Below are 17,957 nucleotides of genomic sequence, written 5' to 3'. Positions count from 1 at the left end.
ATGAAAAAATTACTTAAAAAATATTCTATAATTTAAAACGGAAACGGAAGTCATACTTCAAAGAAAAGAACTCCAAGATCGGATAAAACTATTATTTATCGAATCTAAAGCATGGCGTTTCTGTACCCAAAACAAAAAAGGGGAAATAAAAGGAAAAATAAAGCATGGAGTTTTGTGGTTTGCATGACGTAAAGATCCAATATTTTGGTCCTATAGCTTTGCTTCTGATCTCCTTTATCCATACGAGTAAAAGAAGATCTTTTGTCAAATCTCCAGGAATTTTGACCATTTTCTTTTAAATTTACGCGAGCTGATCCTTTTTCGTTTCTCTATAAAAACGTCTCTATACTGATGATTTGATGAACAATTAATTAACCTGAAGAGTTAAAATATAGGGAGAAGAACAGTATCATTGAAAGTTTTGATTTTCAAGGTGAAGAAAAATAAGAGTTAAAAGAGATATATACTATGATACCCAAAGAGAAAAGTGATTTACTCATTTACTGCTACAAAACAATTTCTTGCAAACATTATTCAAAACAACTTCAAATGAGTGTTTTGTGTTGCATGTTCCGAACCTCACTGTTGAAGTTATTTTTAACCGGACTGTTAAAGTAATTAACTAAGACCATGCCAGTGAAAAGAATAAATACTGAACACTACTTTGTCATCATGCAACAAAAGTTCGTGTTTTCACGTTCTAGTGACTGCACGAACATTATCATGGTAACATGCAAAGGGGTAATAGGTTTGATGATGGCTCTTGTGATAATGGGGCAGAAAATCACATCATTAGTGGTAATAAAATTGTCTAATAGTTAAAAAAAAAGTGGTAATACTGACAAACGAGGTTAATTATATGCACCAACGGACTAATAACTTTTTTGGGTTTTACTACAACACGATAACAAATACTTTTTTGGGTGTGGATTGTGATTAAGAATGATCGATTATTTGAATTTGAATTGAACTAGATCATGTAACAATGCGAAAGTAGAACAAGTGAAGAGCGTAGCATGATTAATGCTACTTTCGTTTCTTTGCTTTAATTTCTTATCATGGGTCATGTTTTTCATCATATGCTTTTGTGAATAGCATTATTTTTGAAACTCGGTGTATTTCAAATTCTAAGGCTCGGTCATGAAAATAATGATGAAAATTGGGTATCTCGCGTGACTTTTCACGGTCGTGTTATAATGCTTTCTAAATGCATGCACGATATACTGAATTCAATAAATAGTTGAAACAAGGAATCGTTGGGTTGGGGAGTTGGTAAAAGTATCATAACCCCAAGTTACGATTACGTGTGAATGGATCGATCTGAGGTTTGTCATATAGGAGTAAGAAATATGATCACAATGCTGTAGTTGGCAACCAACCTATAAATGGTAAAATTCCATACCAAAAGTTAACACTAAAGACCAGTCTATGTTTTTTTACGTTTGAAATTGAAACACAGAAATTTTGAAAGAATCAAATGTCCCGTCGGTACTCCAAGAAAAACATCACTGTCGGTAAATTAAAAGCATGCAATCTCGGTTTGGCCGAAAAGTCACAAGACACCTACATGCTCCTACACGAGATTCAAATGCAGGCTTCTAAAGGCGTCAATATGGAGAATCTCGTAATAGAAACCCTTACAATTTCTACAAAAGGGCCAACAGTTGACTGGTAATCTTGAAAGGGGTAAAAAAAAAAAAAAGCATGGGTTAACTTCGATCATATAACCACGAATGAGTCTACAGGATCACCTTGAGTGTTTGATCTTTTCTCACTGATATTGTCACTGTTAAGCAGCAGAAATGGGCTTTCCTCTGTTTCTTTGCATGAATATGAGAGGGAAGGAAGAGTTAATCTTTTAATGCATCTTCCTTAAATTGACAAAACATTTCTCCTTCTATCACACCATCCGGATCTTGCTCGCAATTATCTTCAATATGAAATTGATCAGACACCCTTTCCCTTGGGGCCAATTGCAATGGACCATAATAAGGAATTTGGTGCTCCAGATGGGAATCAGACAAGGAAAGGCACCCCCTTCCTGATATAAAATTGAGTGAAGATGAAAGCCAGGCTTCTGTATTAGCATCAGCTTGGCGATGACAGTCATGGTAAACTGTCTCCCTAAACATATACCGATTAGGTGAATGGTAGAAGCTGTCTGGAACTGGAACCCATGAATTATCATTATGGCATTCTTCTAACAGTTTGAGACGGTCCTCATTGTGTGACAAGGATAAGGAATTATGGCTGAAAACTGTGTCAAAGACAGATTTTCCAAACCTGCATTCTTGATATCTCAATAAACCGGAATCCAGCATTGAATTCAAGTCCAGTGGCTGGTTTGGAAGTATGAATGAAGGGCAAAACCTGTGTTCACCAAACATATTATTTAACATCAGCTCTTTCCAATTGCCTGTTGAAGGAAATGATGTAGGAAGGCCATTTAATGTAGCATTGTTGTGATTGATGGGTACGTGTATCTCATGTGCTGGACTATGGAACCCATTTTCCAGTAGAAGAGGATATGGTCCTCTCCCAAGTTTCCATGACTCATTTAGACGAGTCCATGCAAGGGTTTCAGGCTCTAGTTCATTAAACAGAAAGCCATTAGTCATATCACTATTGGCCCTGAAAGGTGTGTTCCCACCAAAGTTGCACACAGGACCTGTGATACAGTGGGGACTGAAACTCAGAGTTCTATCAAAGTTGCGCTCAGGTTCTGCTGTACTGCATGAAGGGTGAAACTTGTGAGAACAATAGGTTGAAAAGTTAGCACACTGAATTATTCTATCATCTGATCTGTCAAACAAAGGAGATGCCAAATGATCACTGGAGTACAAGCTTGAATCCAGTTCAAGAAGTTTCTCCCTAGGCACATGACGTTCCTTATATTGAATATCCCAGTCTTGAGACACATGGATATTTTCCTCATCTGTGTCCGTAATATTTTCCAGTGGAAGAGGATAAGGTTCTCCCCTCAGTTTCCCTTGCTCGTTGGAATGATTCCATGCAAAGGTTTTTTGCTCCTGTTTATTAAGTAGACAGCCATGAGTCATAACCCTATTGACACTGATATGTGCAGTTTCACTGAAGTTGCACTCAGGGTCTGTTAACCAGTTGGCACTAAAACTTGCAGTTCCACCGAAGTTGTACTGAGGTTCTGTTATTGTGTAGGATGGGTAGAACTTGTCAGAATGATTGGTTGAAAAATCAGCACAAGAAATTATTCTATCATCTGACCCTTGGAACATAGGAGATGACAAATGATCACTGGAGTATGATCTTGAATCCAGTTCGAGAAGTTTCTTCCCAGGCATGTAGTGTTCCGTATATTGAATATCTACTCTTGAGATAGAAGGAAATCATGGGGGGTGGCGGTTACTGCTGTCCCCAACTTTGGATTATTATCTTTCTGGCATAAAAAGTTAGTTTATGAAGGGACCTGATTCATTTAGAAGAATTGTAGCATTACTTAAGGTACAATAACGTACATTTTCCCCATTGCTGTCAGAGATTAGCCGAGTAAGGAGCATGGAGACAATATCATGCCTGAAGACGTGCATATTTTTTATCAGCAGTGTAAACAAAATGAAAGAGATAAACTATAGAACTTGTGTCTGACCCTTTGGAACAGAGTTTATCCATATCAGGAAATGAAGTATCTACAACCCACTGACGCAGCTTCTGTCTCTTTCTGCAAAAGGCTTTCCCCTGCATAGATTGGATTTCTGAAAATTTGCCACAAAGAAAACTGTATTATCCAAGAAAGTTAACAAATTTTACAAAATGATAAATTATTGCATATATTTGGCTACACAGAGAACAGTTTGCCGGCTATATTGAGTACAACATTTCAAGGGATATCAAGAAATCAGTAATTGACCCAGCACAACTTAGCCCTTTAAAGTCCATTGTATGGCCTGGAGGGAGGAAAGAAGAAAACTTCAAAGCTTGCGAACACATCATATATAATCAAACTGTTCTACTTGAATGCATCATTCACCCCTTTTAACCTACTGATAAACCACCAGAGAAATCACCATGAAGAACATCAAACCTTCATGTAAAGACTTGTCCTTGGGTTGAAGGGTGTCACCATATCCTTGATCTTGAACGTGCTCCTGTGTGCTGGTGCTACCAACAGTATACTTGTCTGCAAGTATCAACAAGAAAGAGCAATCTGGGTACTTTCTAGTTATTTAGAAAAAAAAAAAAATACAAGCTGAAGTAGCTCGAAGAAAAACACATTCTAACATTCCAGCATTTTAAAGTTTATAGCTCCATAAACTTCAAATAAATGAGATAAACGTGTTAATGAACAATGTTACATGATAACATCTATAATATCATATTGCAATTTGAAAATGACATTTCTAAGCTGTAATCTACTCAACTCTATTTCAGGTGACAAAAAATCTGCACAACTATCTTAACTCTTACTCCTTCCGGACCATAATATTTGTCATTGTTAACTAATTCTTGGTTTACAAAAAATGTTAGTTGAAACTTAAAAAAAAAAAAATATCCACATCTTTTCATTTACAGAGAAATAAAAAAAGCAAGGGTATAAATGGAAGAAAAACATAAAATTTACCCAATGCCCTATATTTTGGACTAAGGGTGCTTCTAGAAAGTGATTTATATTGTGATCCTGAGGGAGTAAATTTCTAGTTTACAAAAAAGGATTCTTTGTGAAGCAAAGCATTTCTTTATTTTAGATACAAATAAACAGACATGAACCTTGAAATGGTATCAACATTTTCATTAAGGCAGAAGCTGCATGCTAAATTTATGATGCAGATGACGAAAAGAACTTTTTGCCTGAGTTGTTTAAAACCCTCAAATAACGTTTTGGGAATGTTATCAAATACGGTTATGACAACCAGAAACCAGAATATGCTATGATATATTTAGATCATACAAGCTAAGCATACCGTATGCTATCAAAATGAATATTGTTTCCTTCTCTAAGGATTGCTATACATCCTTGTCAATCAAATTTTAAAGTCGACCATGAATATTAGGCGTTTGAAGCAGCCAATTGTCACAAGTCAAAAATATCTTAATAGGGTAAAAGGTGAGACATCAAACATAAACTAAGCCTAGCTTTATATCCACCATTGAAGAAGGTCATGCAAGGGCATATGTAGAGTGAGTGACACATTGCTTATTGAGAGGCATCTAAGACTACAGAAGAATATTTGGAGCTAAATAAAACTTCATCATATCATTTATATGTTATGCTGTTATTTGATCAGACAGTACATTCCAGAAATCAGAAAACTATAGTTTTTATACTTACAACATGAGCTTACATAGACTTTCAAGTTTTAAAACTTCATGGGGCCATGCGTCAGTTACAGGACAAATATCTACTTTCCTATTATTTTGGTTGTGTGTAGATCTAAGGAAGAAGTTACACCACTGTGGATAGAGTACTGTGGAATTCTTCCTTGCAATGCACACCTGTCTTCTTCAAGGCTCCACCAGATGGAGTGAGAAATATGTCAGAGTTAACTGTTGGCATGTTCTCAATGAGGGTTGAATGGTTGAAGCACTTATTACTAACCCTCACATTGCTGGTCCTCTCTACAGGGATGGAAAATTCAGGCCATTATTAATCAGCTGCGAACAAGATGATGAAATGTAAAATGCCATTAAAGTTACTGATTATAGAGGGGACAGGAGTCTGGTTATATTAGTCTCCAGGCAAGTGAAGTCAATAATTCAATTCCAATAAAAGTAACCCAAAGTGTCAAACAGACAGGAAAATAAAGAATAAGAAGAACTCATGAGATCATGACATGAGACCAATAATTTCAATTCTTCAATGGAATCTATTATAACACATACACATTTCATTAAGCCAACCTCTAAAACAGTCATTTGGTTCAGGCTTCTTTGATAGGCATGCATCCTTTTGCTGGGAATTCAAATGACATATCTGGCTTGCATCCTCCTTTAACTTCTTGAAAAATACATACTCAGAGGTTTTTGGCTGATTTGCCCCTAAATTTTGCATCAGAGGCCAATTGATTAAAAATAAATTCCAGGCAATTTAATTCTAATAACTAAAAAAATATGTAAAAGTGAAATATTAATTCTATGAATAACCAATACCACAGGCAACTACTGACAAAAGCTAAGGATGAGAAAGAAAAACTTACATGTATCCTCTTTTCCTCCTAAAGGTATGGGAGAAGCTTCTAATCTGCAAGTTGTAGAGATATCTGCATCCTTGCCTGTCTTCACTTTTTTCTGGAAACCAAAACCTAGAAGGAAAAGGAAATTTTTTTTAACTTTTAGGTAAATAAAGAAGTTTCCTGCCAAAAAAAAAAAAAGTTAATTGATAAAATACTTCGAAAAAATAATTAAGCCAAGCATAAAGATACTCAAGCCAAAGAATATGCATGAAGACGCTTCACGCTGCATTATGACAAAACTACCAGATAGTGGGAATAGGAAGTTGAGTTGTGCATGGGCATTGTAAACTGAATTAATAAAATAACGATCAATCAGATGAACACTTCTTTAAGAGAAGCTTTAATCATGTGTAAGGTTATGGCATTTAAAATCAGTATTCCACAGAATTTCGGCCAAAAAAATAAAAACACCAACAAATCTTCCTCGGATCACTTAGGAACTCGAGTATCATTAACTTCAGTCTCCTTTACCAAGGCGAAGGCATTAGCTTGACAACAGTGAAGCAGCGAGGAAATATGAAATAGCACTCATGCATGGAAAGAACGGGATCAAGGTGAAAAAGTAGTTTCTTTCATGCAAATCCACAAACCCTAAACACCAAAGCAAAAACTCGAATGGAAATGAAATTCCTCGAGAAGAAGTGAATGACCGGGAGAAATTGCGATATGTGAGTTGAAAAATAAAGGAAAAGAAACAGAGAAGCCTTTTCTCCTAAGAGATTTGGCGCACTGCCATGAGTCTTGGAGTTCCGAGCTCTGTGTAATGGTTTTCCTCTAGAGTTCCTATCGAGGAATCGATCGCCAGGGACGATCGGGAAATTCCTTTTGTTCATCTCATTCGTGGAACCGCTTGCTTGCCTTGATCCTGGAAGTGGAGCAAACTCGCAACTTTCCTGGCTGTTATGGTTATGAACCAAGGCGAGGCGGCAGGGAGAATCAGAAGATTTGGCGCCGAAGCGAGGGAGGTTGCTGACGTAGGACATGATTTTGGTATGATTTGGGCAGTCTTCTGCTAAAATAGATTTTATTTATATTTACAAGCTCATCATAAATTATAAATTATAGGATAATTTAGTTTGTAAAAAAAAATAATTAACTAGCAATTGATTCCATATATAGTCACTTATGGTGCAATATATCACCATAATTTTTAGTAAGCCAAGTATTCTTACTCTTAAGCAGATTCGTTTTACAAAATGTTTATGCTATTGTACATATATAGAAGATTACTGTCACCGTAAAATCTAGCCTATATTTATTAAAAGGATAATGCAACTTTTAATCCTTCAAATTTACCTTATATATTAATTTGATATTTTAAATGTAATTTTTATCATCTAGTTCATTAAATTTATTTTAATTATCAATTGAGTCCTTAACATTTAAAAATGAGGTTATATTATTAAAATTTGTTGACATAAATAATAAAATATGGATGGAAATCATGTAGATTAATGAAAATAAGTATAATCATTTACACAGAAAACAATAGACTATACAAATTTTAAAAAATAAGAGAACAAAACATAATGTAGTGAATTATGTTGACAAAAATTGAACTAATTTAAGAGTTAATTTATTCTCATTTTACTACATATACATATTAAGTCATGAAGAATCAATTTTTGTTTTAAAACTTAAAAGACTCATGATTATTTAAGAAAACATAAGAGATTAAATTAAAAAAATTAAATCAATAATTGTGACAAACTTAAAGAATTAAAAGTTATGAAAAATAACAATAAAATTTCTTTAAAATATGTAAATAACAATTTAGTTTTTCAAAATGCTGTAATTCTCTTAAAGTCTCTAGGGATTTTTCTATCATTAATGAATTTATATAAATTATTAAATTACCCTTATTGAATATAAATGATTCACAAGTTTTATTTAAATATTCACAATTTTTTTTCTTATATTGACAACAATGCAACAGCAAATCACAACTTCACATATTAAATTCCATATTTACTGTCATATTGTTGTGAATATAAGAAAAAAATTATGAATATTTAAATAAAACTTGTGAATTATTTATTTTCAACAAGGATAATTTGGTGATTTATATAAATTCATTGATAACAAAAAAGTTCATAAAAAATCTAATAAAATTATTACATTTTGAGAGATTAAATTATCATTTGCATATATCAGAGGGATTTTATTGACATTTTTTCTAAAAGTTACATTATCCTTTTATTATTTAATATTTCCCACCCATAGTGGCAAAAGATAGATAGAAAAATTATATTATAGTTAAATTTAAATTAAAAATACAGGAAAACATAAGTCTTAAATATTTTCATGACTTGTTTACAAATAAGCACCATAAATTTATTAAAATAGATGTGATTAGATTTTATAAGAAATGATATTTGATCAACAGAACTAATATGAGTGAGTTTAAAATTATTTGTAAACTATAAATTATTCCTTGATTGATAGTTTCTAAACAATGTTGGTGGTTTGATCAACCACCAATGCTAGATTAATCAACGTTAATTGAAAAAAAAATGAGTTTAAAAATATATGTACTCTCTCCGTTAAAAAATATAAAGCATTTTTAATCGAATCTCACTTTTAATAGAGTAGTTATTTATTTTCAAACTAATTTTATCTTTTTATATTTACCTCTATTAAACACCCTACAATAAATATAAAGTTATTCATTGATAGGATACTTTTTTTAAAAAATCAATGGTTATATCTCGAAAGATTAAAAATATTTTATATTTTTAACATTCAAATTTTCAAAATATATGTTAATTTTTTAACGAGGAAGTACTAAAAGAGTCACAATAAATCTTAAAAGACATAAGAGTGTTTTCACAAATTCACAAAATAAAACTTATTTACAAATAAGTTTCTTGATTTAGATTTATTTAGAATTTTTTTAAAAAAAATATACTTGGACAATCCATTTTTATGAATAATAAAATAATTATGAAGATATTTAAAAAGAAAAAAAAAAAGAAGAAAAGAAAAACGAACATACGCTAAATGGAGCGCGGCAAAGGAGGAGCTGTAACAACATTATCCAGAGAAATGAGATATGGTGCAAAGGTGGCAGCACGGTAGTGGAGGAAACGATTGATACGGGGTTATGGGGATCAGATAATTGTCTAAAATAAACAAGCAAATTTAACGCATTCAAAGCCTCTCAATCTTCCTTCCCGTCCTTTTCCATCTATTAATTTTTTTTTTTTTGCCCCGCTTTGGAAACATTTCAATTTCAGTCTAAGATTCACAGAGAAAGAGAGAAGTCATTCATGGCCACCTGCAGCATGGCATCGGCTGCTTCTGGATTTGTGTTGGCGCCTATAGCTGGAGGCAGCTCAGCTTCTGCCTCCAGGACCTCCATGCTGGGCTTCTCTTCAAAGAACAACTCAAGGCTTGTGGTCAGGGCTGCGGAGGAGGCTGCGGCGCCGCCTCCACCTCCCACCCCCGATGCTCCCCCGGCCGAAGGTGAAGCTCCCAAGCCCAAGCCACCTCCTATTGGCCCCAAGAGAGGTGCTAAGGTCAGTTCCTTCTATTTGAGTTTTGATAACAGCTAATCACTGTCGTCCCGTGTGATCATTTTAATTTAGAGACTCTGTCCTGAGTTACATCGTTACTAATGATTATACTGCTTAAATAACTTACTTTGCAACTTTAGAATATTAAATTAGAGGGATTTGAATCTGACGCTTCGGGGCCAAGCCTTTGTAATTTGATAGACTACTTTATTGGCTATTTATCCTTTCGTAGCTGTAATATGCTCACATGAAATACAAGTGTGAGAGACATACAGAGAGAAAAACATTCACACGACGAGAGGAAGTTTTGTTACTTCTGCATGCTATTCAGTAAGTACACAGACTTGAAAAATTTATCCTATTTATGTTTTAGAACTTAAAATTAGTGTAGGGAGCAACTAGTTGAGAAAAATCTACTCTTCAGTTTTTACTGTCATTCCAAGAAAAAATAGTTTCTATTATAAATAAACGTTCCAAACTCCCGTTGCTGCTTTGTCAGTTTCAATATTCTGTTTCTTAACTATGCAATATAAAATGGAACTTAAAATGTTGTGAACAAACAGGATCTTCTGATATACGTTTAATTTGATGGTTGTAAAATTGGATTGACAGGTTAAGATTCTTAGGAAGGAATCCTACTGGTACAAGGGCATTGGTTCTGTTGTTGCTGTTGATCAGGTGAGTTTTCTGGCACAATAATGCAACTCCACACACACACACACACGGATATGATTCAACGCAATACCAAACTCAATTGCATCTGGCATGTGTGTTGTGCAGGACCCCAAGACTCGGTACCCAGTCGTAGTCCGATTCAACAAAGTTAACTATGCCAATGTATCGACAAACAACTACGCCTTGGATGAGATTGAGGAAGTCTAATGGGTCAATAGTCATCTGCTGTAACTGTAACTTTAAAGTCATGTCACAAAGGTGAATCTGTATTATATTCTCTTTCAAGTCCATCGTTTCATCTCTGTATGCTACGTCTCTTGTGCAATTGCTCATAAATTACCCCGCTTTTCTATTGGAAGCAGTGATCAGTAACACTTAAAATGTCACCATCCAGAGGCCAGAGAAGGGGGACTTAGCCAAGCAAAAAATGGCCTCATAACAATTGATATGACAAAAATTAGAGGTGGAGTCATCTTTAATATAATGTCTCTGAGTTGAATTTATATACTGGGTAAATAAAACAAGATAAAAGCAGAGATCATAAAGGGGGAAAATTGTCCATATCCGTGTAAACCCAAAGAAGTTCCAATAGCATGCCTCTCCAAGAAGACACGAGGTTGTACAACATAACTAAATATGATCATCTCTACTGACGTTGACATACATTTAAACATGACCTTGGATTCAATTCTTAACAAGTATTTGATTTTTCCGCTTCAAAAAGCAGATGGCAGGCGTGACGGCGTGACAGGGGAATTTTTTTTTTTTTTTTTACGAGATCAACTTTAACAGTAAAAGCCGGTTCTAAAGAACTCTCCCATCCATACCATCTAGTAGGCCAGACCAAATTCCCTTTGCTGGTGGTAATTGTGCAACCAAAGCTTTCCATGGAGGATAACCAACTCCACTACCTCGTACTCGACCATCTAGCCGCAGGGATAGGTACCTGTAAAACGTAAGAATTAACCATAACTTCTAATCAACTGCAATGTTCAATATGACTTTATATAGCAGGATTCTTACTGGCAAGACTATAATTTACAGTGATTGTCGAGTTTTATTTCAGGGTTTAAGCAGAAAAGTAAGATGTCTATAAATCTATACATACCAAGACATGGATAATACTTACACTGGAGACTCAGAGGATACACCTGCCAACTTCTTTTGTTCGTCCAACCACCTATTGAGATTAAGTGGCAAAGAAGTTAGAATATTGGAGAAAAAAGTTGAAGCACATATTTATTTATTTTCATGATTAACATACTCAAGCCACTCATTGATGTAAACGGGAGCAAGCTGCCAGAGTCTCTTCCTTTTGGTCGTGGCCTGCTTCTGCTCCTCACTTTCCACAAATTTCAAAGAAGGTGAATTCTCATCTGTCACCAGAGGCACAACAAGCACCCCTCTCTCTAAGAGGCTTTCTGTGAAAGGCTCACTACGATTAAAGGACTCTGTTATGAAGGATGCTGGACCTGCACATACTACAAGACGAGCAATCCCTCTCAATGTGCTGACAGGAATGATCTTCTTATCATCCACTCGGAGCTTAAGATTTGATAGGCTTTCCTCTCTGGAGAGCCGAGACAGCTGTGCGTTTTTTGCCTGGTTCTCTCTGTAGTACAAGAAAGCGAATAAAGATACTGCTCCAAGGTCAATGGCGAGGTCTTTTAGAATCACTGGAACTTCAGGTGTTCTTGATGGATTACCCAGTGCACCAATCAGTTGTGGGAGTGTTATCAATCCCCCTAGAGATCCGCTTGCAACAAAAGCAATATAAAAGAACATCCTAACTGACCGAAAGGGGGACAGAACTTCATTCCTTATCTTGGCTGTAGAGCTGAAGAACAAATACGATTAATGGTGAAGCATCACTGGCAAACAGAACCTGATGATTGAAGCATCGCATAAAAATGAAAATCCATAAGAAAAGAAACTCAAGGTGACCTAAAAGCAGGCAGACAAAACAAATAACTCAGCACACACTCACGCAGTTATGGATTTTTATTTTTATTTTTAAAGGATTCACTGCATCATTTTATTTTGCCTGTCGTTTTGGCAGTACACACGGAGATGTCCCATTTAACATTTGGCTCTCTAGAGGAGGCATTGCATGTAATATGTTCATGGAGCTAGCTAATGGTAATGAAAACACTATATATTTAAGCACAAGTCGAAAAGACCCCATTTTCAAAATGAAGAAGCTTACAACCAATGCGCTACCAGAAAATTCAAGATTTGATTGCTAGATGAAAATTCAAGCTAGGAGCTATACATTAGTAGCGTAAGGCACAAAACAGAGCACCAATTCAACTAACCAATGTTCCAATCGACGCCCACAACACAAGTAAATCAAATCTATCACTAAAATCTAAAGAGGTTATTGCTTGCAAAAACACGACTACGAGAGAGAGATAGAATGGGCACCTAACGTCAGAGGGAGAAGAAGACGGTTTATTTGCGGAAGAAGAGACAAGAGTGAGAACGGGAGCTCTTTGCGCTCTGGTCCTTGGCTGAAACCGAACCCTGGTGCATATAGAAGAGTAGGGAGCCTGTCCATGGCGATGGGCGCAGTGCAAAATATTACTGGAACGATGAAGGAGAGAGTCGGGCGGTGTTGGAAGATTGAAATAGAGAGTGTATGAATTGAAAGTTGTAGAAGCCATGGCGGCTAGCAGAGCAGTTATGGAGGAACAGGAAGGGCCATCTCAATGCGTGGCAGGGAACCATGATTGTGAGTGTGAGGTGTCCCATAACGATACGTTGGATGATGCTAAAATCGCCACGCTTCCGCTTTCCCGTTACCCCAACCCGCCACTTTCTTTCTTTTTTTTTTTTTTTTGTTTTTAAAATAGAGTCACCTCTGAGACCCAACCAGAAAATATATTCACAATGTCTAATGGATTTTGAAATTCCTTTCTAGGTCCAAAGCTCTCATCTCAAGGACAATTATTTTGGGAGATGAAAAGATCAAGTAAACTAACATGAATCGTGTAAACAAACAGATATTTTGTTATAATTGATTAATTTTTTTCTTTTTTGTTGTTAATTCTTCTCGATTAATTTGCAATTTTTTTTAAGTATAAGTGTAAAGCCACATGAATATTTGTGAATAAATAAACTTCTTAAATACGAATGTAAACTCATATGAACTTTTATAAATAAATGAACTTAATTATTATAAATAATTAAACTATTCTTGTTATTTATAGACATTTTTTTAATTTTATTTGTTAACTTGAAAATTTTGTAAAGTGCAAACGTAAATTCATATGGACTATTGAGAATGAATGAATTTGTTAGTATAAATAATTGAACTTTTTTGTTATTTATAGGCCTGCTGTTGTTAATTTTATTCGTTTGACTGTAAATTTTCAAAATACAAGTATAAACTTGCATGGATTTTTGTAAACAAACAAATTTCCTGTTGAAATTAATTGAATTTTTTTATTGTTTAATAACCTTTTATTATTAATCTTCTTTGGTTAATATGTAGCACAAATATTCTCATTTGTTAAAAGTAGTTCGGTTTTTTTTTTTTCATCTTCAAAAATAATTACACTTGAAGCCTTTGAAAATGTAGAAAAATTTCAAAATTTATTGGCCTTGCACTATGAATATATTCCTTTAGTAGGTCTTATGCAATTCTCCCTTATTTTCCGATCACTATTTCCTGTGCTACACTTGGGATCAGATGATCCTTTTAATGCTATATTTTCATTGAAATTTTCTGATAGACAAAATAAAAAATAATCTTAAAATATAAAATAAAACTTATAATTTCTAGATAAAAAGTAATAATAAAATATTAAATGATAGTAAACTCAAATTCAACTTTGAGATTTTTTAAATTTAGTTTACCTACTTTTTTATTTATTAAAATGATCAATATATTAAAAAAAAAAAAAGGTCAGTGTAATAGTCTCTACACAAGCCAATGGGTGGGGCTGGGGCGGATTGAGGAGGTCAACATTATTTGAAACTTAAAAAACATACGAATTAAATTGTTGCAGAACTCGGATGAGTCAGATCTATCCTTGAAGCATGAAGGATGACGAAAGAGTTCGTCCTTTTCTTGTAATAAATTCCTGTGTGTTAATAATTCTCATTTCCTTGGTCTAGCATATAATACTCTTTAAACTAATTCAGGATTAAAAAAATAGTTTATATTATCAAAATAGGAAAAAAATTATCACTACTTTCTAGGACCATTATCCCATTAAAATCGATATATCTTAATTACCTTTAATTTTATTTCTTGTATAGTAATCTCTATTTATAATATAACGACATTTGTATAAAAGAAAAAATTAATGCTTTTGACTTTTTGCAAAGACTCTTGCATGGTAAAACAATAAAAACCAAAAGACAATATTCTATATTTATTATTTAGGATGGGATGCATTTTTTAAGCTGATTGAATACTTTTTGTTGATGGAAGTGGAAGTGAAATAAAAAAAATACTCTTTTTATTTTAAATTATAAGATATTTTTAAATAAAATCTCACATATCAATAAATCTCATTAAATATACTTAATAACTTTATCTTTTCAAAATAAAAATTTAAATTTCTCAAAATACTCATCTTTTAATATATTAAAAAGAGAAGTGATGGAAATTAATCGTTAAGAGAGAAAAGGTAATATCAAAATTGATATATTTAATAAAACTTTAATTTACTTAAAGTATCTTATATTTTAAAATAAAGAAACTCTTTTAAAAGTGTTTTATAATTTGAGATGCAAGGAGTAATAATAATAGGGGTGAATGAATCCAAATACCAACGCAGCAACGCCTGAGGATCCCACCATCGCAAGAGAAGAAACACCAACAAAATGTGTATAATGTGACTGCCCTCTCCCATTCTAATGGTGATTATCACTAATTAATGTCAAGTAATTACCCGGTTTCATTACCGAGCACGTACTGACCATCCCTTGGCCCAACATTAAATAAAACGCTTCATTTTCCGATATCCATATCCCCTTGAAAATCATGCACCCATCATCCGCAACTTCATCAATTCCAACATCTCACGGCGAAAACACGATTCAACCATACATACATATATACATGTTATAGCACGTGCATACGTATCAACCAAATTCTTGGAGGCAAGATTCATTCGCAAAGATGGCGAAGATAAGAGTGAATCCACAGGCTGCTATCATCAATCTAATGGCAGTCACAATGGTGTGGGCACTAGGCATAGCCATGGCAAGTGATCGTTCAAATTCTTTCGCAGTGAAAGACCACATATTTCCAGAGTTCAGAAAGTGGCACGTGTACGTAGTGAATGGTCTGAGTAACGAGCAGAACTTGCTCGCCAGGTGCAAATCCCAGGACAATGATCTGGGGGCCCGCACTCTGTTTGCAGGGTCCAATCTGACCTGGAGTTTTAGGACGGACTTCTTCCACTCCATCTTATTCTGGTGCTACCTTAAAAGAGAAGCAGGTGGTTCCGCTGAGTTTGAGGTTTTCTGGTACAATGAGCGTCTCTTCGACAAGTGTCAATGGAAGAACTGCATCTGGGTCGCTAAAGATCAAGGGATTTACCTCACGGATTTGTCTCAGAACCGTGATGAATTACGCTATAGCTGGGATGGACATTGAACAATCATCTCAAAATTTCTAGGTTGTTCAAGAAAACATGTTGAAGATTTTGTCTACTCAGGCGTGCGAACGCCATTGGCAAGAACAAGGAATAATAAACTTTAGGGTACATAGGAGTAGTTTCTGCTGTGTCGTTCATGAAACTAACGAACAGTCTAGTTTGACAAGCCTCTGCCTAAACTTCCATATGTAACAATTTCATCCATCTCTCTGGTCACCGTTTATTTTTGGCAAATCTTTCCTACCTTTTACATTTTATTCTTGCCCCATATTTAAGTTTTATTTCGTTTTTTCAGTTTAGGTATTATTTGTTCTTTTATCCCTATTATTTGTAAAGATTCAAATTTTATATTTTTCTAAATAAAATCTTAGAACGGACTTCCTATTAAATGTTAATATAATTACTGTTAGAGATAATTATATCTTAACTATGTATTTGTTATAACCAACCTGGTTAGTTAACCATGATTTGGTCTAAGTGATTGTACTATAAACACTCATGTACAGTATACTCAATAGATAATTCAATTCATTCAGATATTCTCCGGCATCTCTCTTACGCTTTCTCTCTATACTCTTGACTCTGATACCATTTACGAAATTCAAAATTATAATTATCTCACTGCCTGTGGCAAGGCCCACCTTTTTATCACACACTTTCCTGGCTATTTCCTCCCATCTTTGCCAGGTCGTCTAATTTTTTGGCATATTTCTAAGAAAGGAACTTCGATATGCTTCTAAGTCAAAAAAGATACAAAGCGTCTTAGTTGCCAGCTTTGAAGGACATGATAAGAAGACCAAAAATATCTTCAGCCTTCATTTTGAACTTTTCCAGCACTGAAACTGTATATAAGAATTCTCGAAGTCTCAAAGCTGAATATAGGACGAGAAAGCACAGCTAGATGGATGATGAAGTGAAGCTGTTCGGAACTTGGCCTAGTCCTTATGTTTACAGGATCAAATGGGCCCTAAAATTGAAGGGCATGAAGTATGAATATGTGGAAGAGGATTTAACTAACAAAAGTGATTTGCTGTTGAAGTATAATCCAGTTCATAAGAAGGTTCCAGTTCTCGTTCACAAGGGCAAGCCAGTCTCAGAATCTGTTGTTATTTTGGAGTATATAGAGGAAACATGGCCTCAACCACCCCTGCTTCCGCAGGACCCTTATGAAAGGGCCATGGCTAGATTCTGGATCAAGTTTGCAGAAGATAAGGTAAGTTCTATAATCCATAGAGGTAAAATGAAACCTCAAACTCTCATACTTATCTCTTTCTCTTAATTTGTGTCATCAATGAAGAAATGTTTTGTGATTGCAGGGCATTGCATTCCTGTCATTCTATGTGGCTCAAGGAGAAGAGCATGAGAAGGCAACAAAAGAAGCCAAAGAAGTGTTGAAGACATTAGAGGAACAAGCCCTCGGGGAGAGGAAATATTTTGCTGGGAATGAGATTGGATTACTAGATATAGTCATGGGATGGATAGCTCTGTCTTTTGCAGAAATTGAAGGAGCTGTTGGTGTTAAAGTGATGAATGCCAGTGATTTCCCTCGACTGCTTCCATGGATTCAAAACTTCAGAGGGAACCCGGCAATCAAACCAAACCTTCCAAACCATGATGAATTGCTTTCTTATTACAAGCAAAAGAGAGAAATTATTCTTGCGTCCAAAAAACCATGAGTAACAGATACATTTTGTGTATCATACAACTTACATTGAATGTCTTATGATGTACACGCATTGGTTCTTTCTCTTTTACAAGCCAGGGAACACTTTATGTCCGTGATTCTGTCTGTGTGTGGTCATTTGTAATAAAAGAAGCAGTAGATTATCATTTTGTCAATGACCATAAACCATCTTTTAGCTATATATAACATGACCAAGAAAACTAATTATACGTGCACCAATTTTATGCCTTTAGAGGAATCAAAGTTCAGAATTATCTGGTAACAA

General features: G+C 34.8%; 5 protein-coding genes across 5 annotated transcripts; 3 read left to right on the top strand and 2 right to left on the bottom strand.

Moving 5' to 3' along the window:
• Positions 1-1,403: 1,403 nt before the first annotated feature.
• Positions 1,404-6,894, bottom strand: LOC129313736 (uncharacterized). The gene is made up of 8 exons (XM_054957090.1): positions 6,857-6,894; positions 6,171-6,275; positions 5,875-6,012; positions 5,470-5,592; positions 4,061-4,156; positions 3,626-3,731; positions 3,495-3,552; positions 1,404-3,415 (listed from the first exon to the last, which is right to left on the bottom strand). The coding sequence occupies exons 4-8, from the start codon at positions 5,528-5,530 to the stop codon at positions 3,344-3,346; spliced, it is 393 nt and encodes a 130-aa protein (XP_054813065.1). The 5' UTR covers positions 5,531-5,592; positions 5,875-6,012; positions 6,171-6,275; positions 6,857-6,894; the 3' UTR covers positions 1,404-3,343.
• Positions 6,895-9,386: 2,492 nt separating this feature from the next.
• On the top strand, positions 9,387-10,754 carry LOC129290244 (photosystem I reaction center subunit IV, chloroplastic-like). The gene is made up of 3 exons (XM_054926970.1): positions 9,387-9,724; positions 10,334-10,399; positions 10,502-10,754. Exons 1-3 carry the CDS (start codon positions 9,476-9,478, stop codon positions 10,601-10,603), a joined length of 417 nt encoding a protein of 138 aa, XP_054782945.1. The 5' UTR covers positions 9,387-9,475; the 3' UTR covers positions 10,604-10,754.
• Positions 10,755-10,844: 90 nt separating this feature from the next.
• Positions 10,845-13,134, bottom strand: LOC129290235 (protein LOW PSII ACCUMULATION 1, chloroplastic). Its single transcript, XM_054926957.1, has 4 exons — positions 12,821-13,134; positions 11,661-12,233; positions 11,526-11,576; positions 10,845-11,342 (listed from the first exon to the last, which is right to left on the bottom strand). The coding sequence occupies exons 1-4, from the start codon at positions 13,057-13,059 to the stop codon at positions 11,201-11,203; spliced, it is 1,005 nt and encodes a 334-aa protein (XP_054782932.1). The 5' UTR covers positions 13,060-13,134; the 3' UTR covers positions 10,845-11,200.
• Positions 13,135-15,532: 2,398 nt separating this feature from the next.
• Positions 15,533-16,296, top strand: LOC129320630 (S-protein homolog 1-like). The gene has a single exon (XM_054966167.1). The coding sequence runs from the start codon at positions 15,573-15,575 to the stop codon at positions 16,005-16,007; it is 435 nt and encodes a 144-aa protein (XP_054822142.1). The 5' UTR covers positions 15,533-15,572; the 3' UTR covers positions 16,008-16,296.
• Positions 16,297-16,863: 567 nt separating this feature from the next.
• Positions 16,864-17,841, top strand: LOC129320605 (probable glutathione S-transferase). The gene is made up of 2 exons (XM_054966135.1): positions 16,864-17,221; positions 17,325-17,841. The coding sequence occupies exons 1-2, from the start codon at positions 16,910-16,912 to the stop codon at positions 17,682-17,684; spliced, it is 672 nt and encodes a 223-aa protein (XP_054822110.1). The 5' UTR covers positions 16,864-16,909; the 3' UTR covers positions 17,685-17,841.
• The last annotated feature ends 116 nt before the right edge of the window (positions 17,842-17,957 follow it).

This window comes from Prosopis cineraria, unplaced genomic scaffold (genome assembly GCF_029017545.1).
Source record: "Prosopis cineraria cultivar Desert tree isolate PC_DT_omini unplaced genomic scaffold, ASM2901754v1 PC1, whole genome shotgun sequence".
Classification (NCBI taxonomy): domain Eukaryota; kingdom Viridiplantae; phylum Streptophyta; class Magnoliopsida; order Fabales; family Fabaceae; genus Prosopis; species Prosopis cineraria.
Note: the sequence above shows the minus strand (reverse complement) of the source record. Positions and strands in the feature narration are given on the sequence as shown.

Bases quoted from the DNA above. Each gene is read 5' to 3' on its own strand.
- LOC129313736 (XM_054957090.1), bottom strand. From the start codon at position 5,530: ATGCCAACAGTTAACTCTGACATATTTCTCACTCCATCTGGTGGAGCC. The intron at 3,553-3,625 runs GTCAGACACAAG...GCACGTCTTCAG, and splicing joins GATAAACTCTGTTCCAAAGG to GCATGATATTGTCTCCATGC. The intron at 3,416-3,494 runs GTACGTTATTGT...TTTTTATGCCAG, and splicing joins CTGACAGCAATGGGGAAAAT to AAAGATAATAATCCAAAGTT.
- LOC129290244 (XM_054926970.1), top strand. From the start codon at position 9,476: ATGGCCACCTGCAGCATGGCATCGGCTGCTTCTGGATTTGTGTTGGCG. The intron at 9,725-10,333 runs GTCAGTTCCTTC...TTGGATTGACAG, and splicing joins GCCCCAAGAGAGGTGCTAAG to GTTAAGATTCTTAGGAAGGA. The intron at 10,400-10,501 runs GTGAGTTTTCTG...TGTGTTGTGCAG, and splicing joins CTGTTGTTGCTGTTGATCAG to GACCCCAAGACTCGGTACCC.
- LOC129290235 (XM_054926957.1), bottom strand. From the start codon at position 13,059: ATGGCTTCTACAACTTTCAATTCATACACTCTCTATTTCAATCTTCCA. The intron at 11,577-11,660 runs GTATGTTAATCA...TAATCTCAATAG, and splicing joins TACATCAATGAGTGGCTTGA to GTGGTTGGACGAACAAAAGA. The intron at 11,343-11,525 runs GTAAGTATTATC...TACGTTTTACAG, and splicing joins GTATCCTCTGAGTCTCCAGT to GTACCTATCCCTGCGGCTAG.
- LOC129320605 (XM_054966135.1), top strand. From the start codon at position 16,910: ATGGATGATGAAGTGAAGCTGTTCGGAACTTGGCCTAGTCCTTATGTT. The intron at 17,222-17,324 runs GTAAGTTCTATA...TTGTGATTGCAG, and splicing joins TCAAGTTTGCAGAAGATAAG to GGCATTGCATTCCTGTCATT.
- LOC129320630 (XM_054966167.1), top strand. From the start codon at position 15,573: ATGGCAGTCACAATGGTGTGGGCACTAGGCATAGCCATGGCAAGTGAT.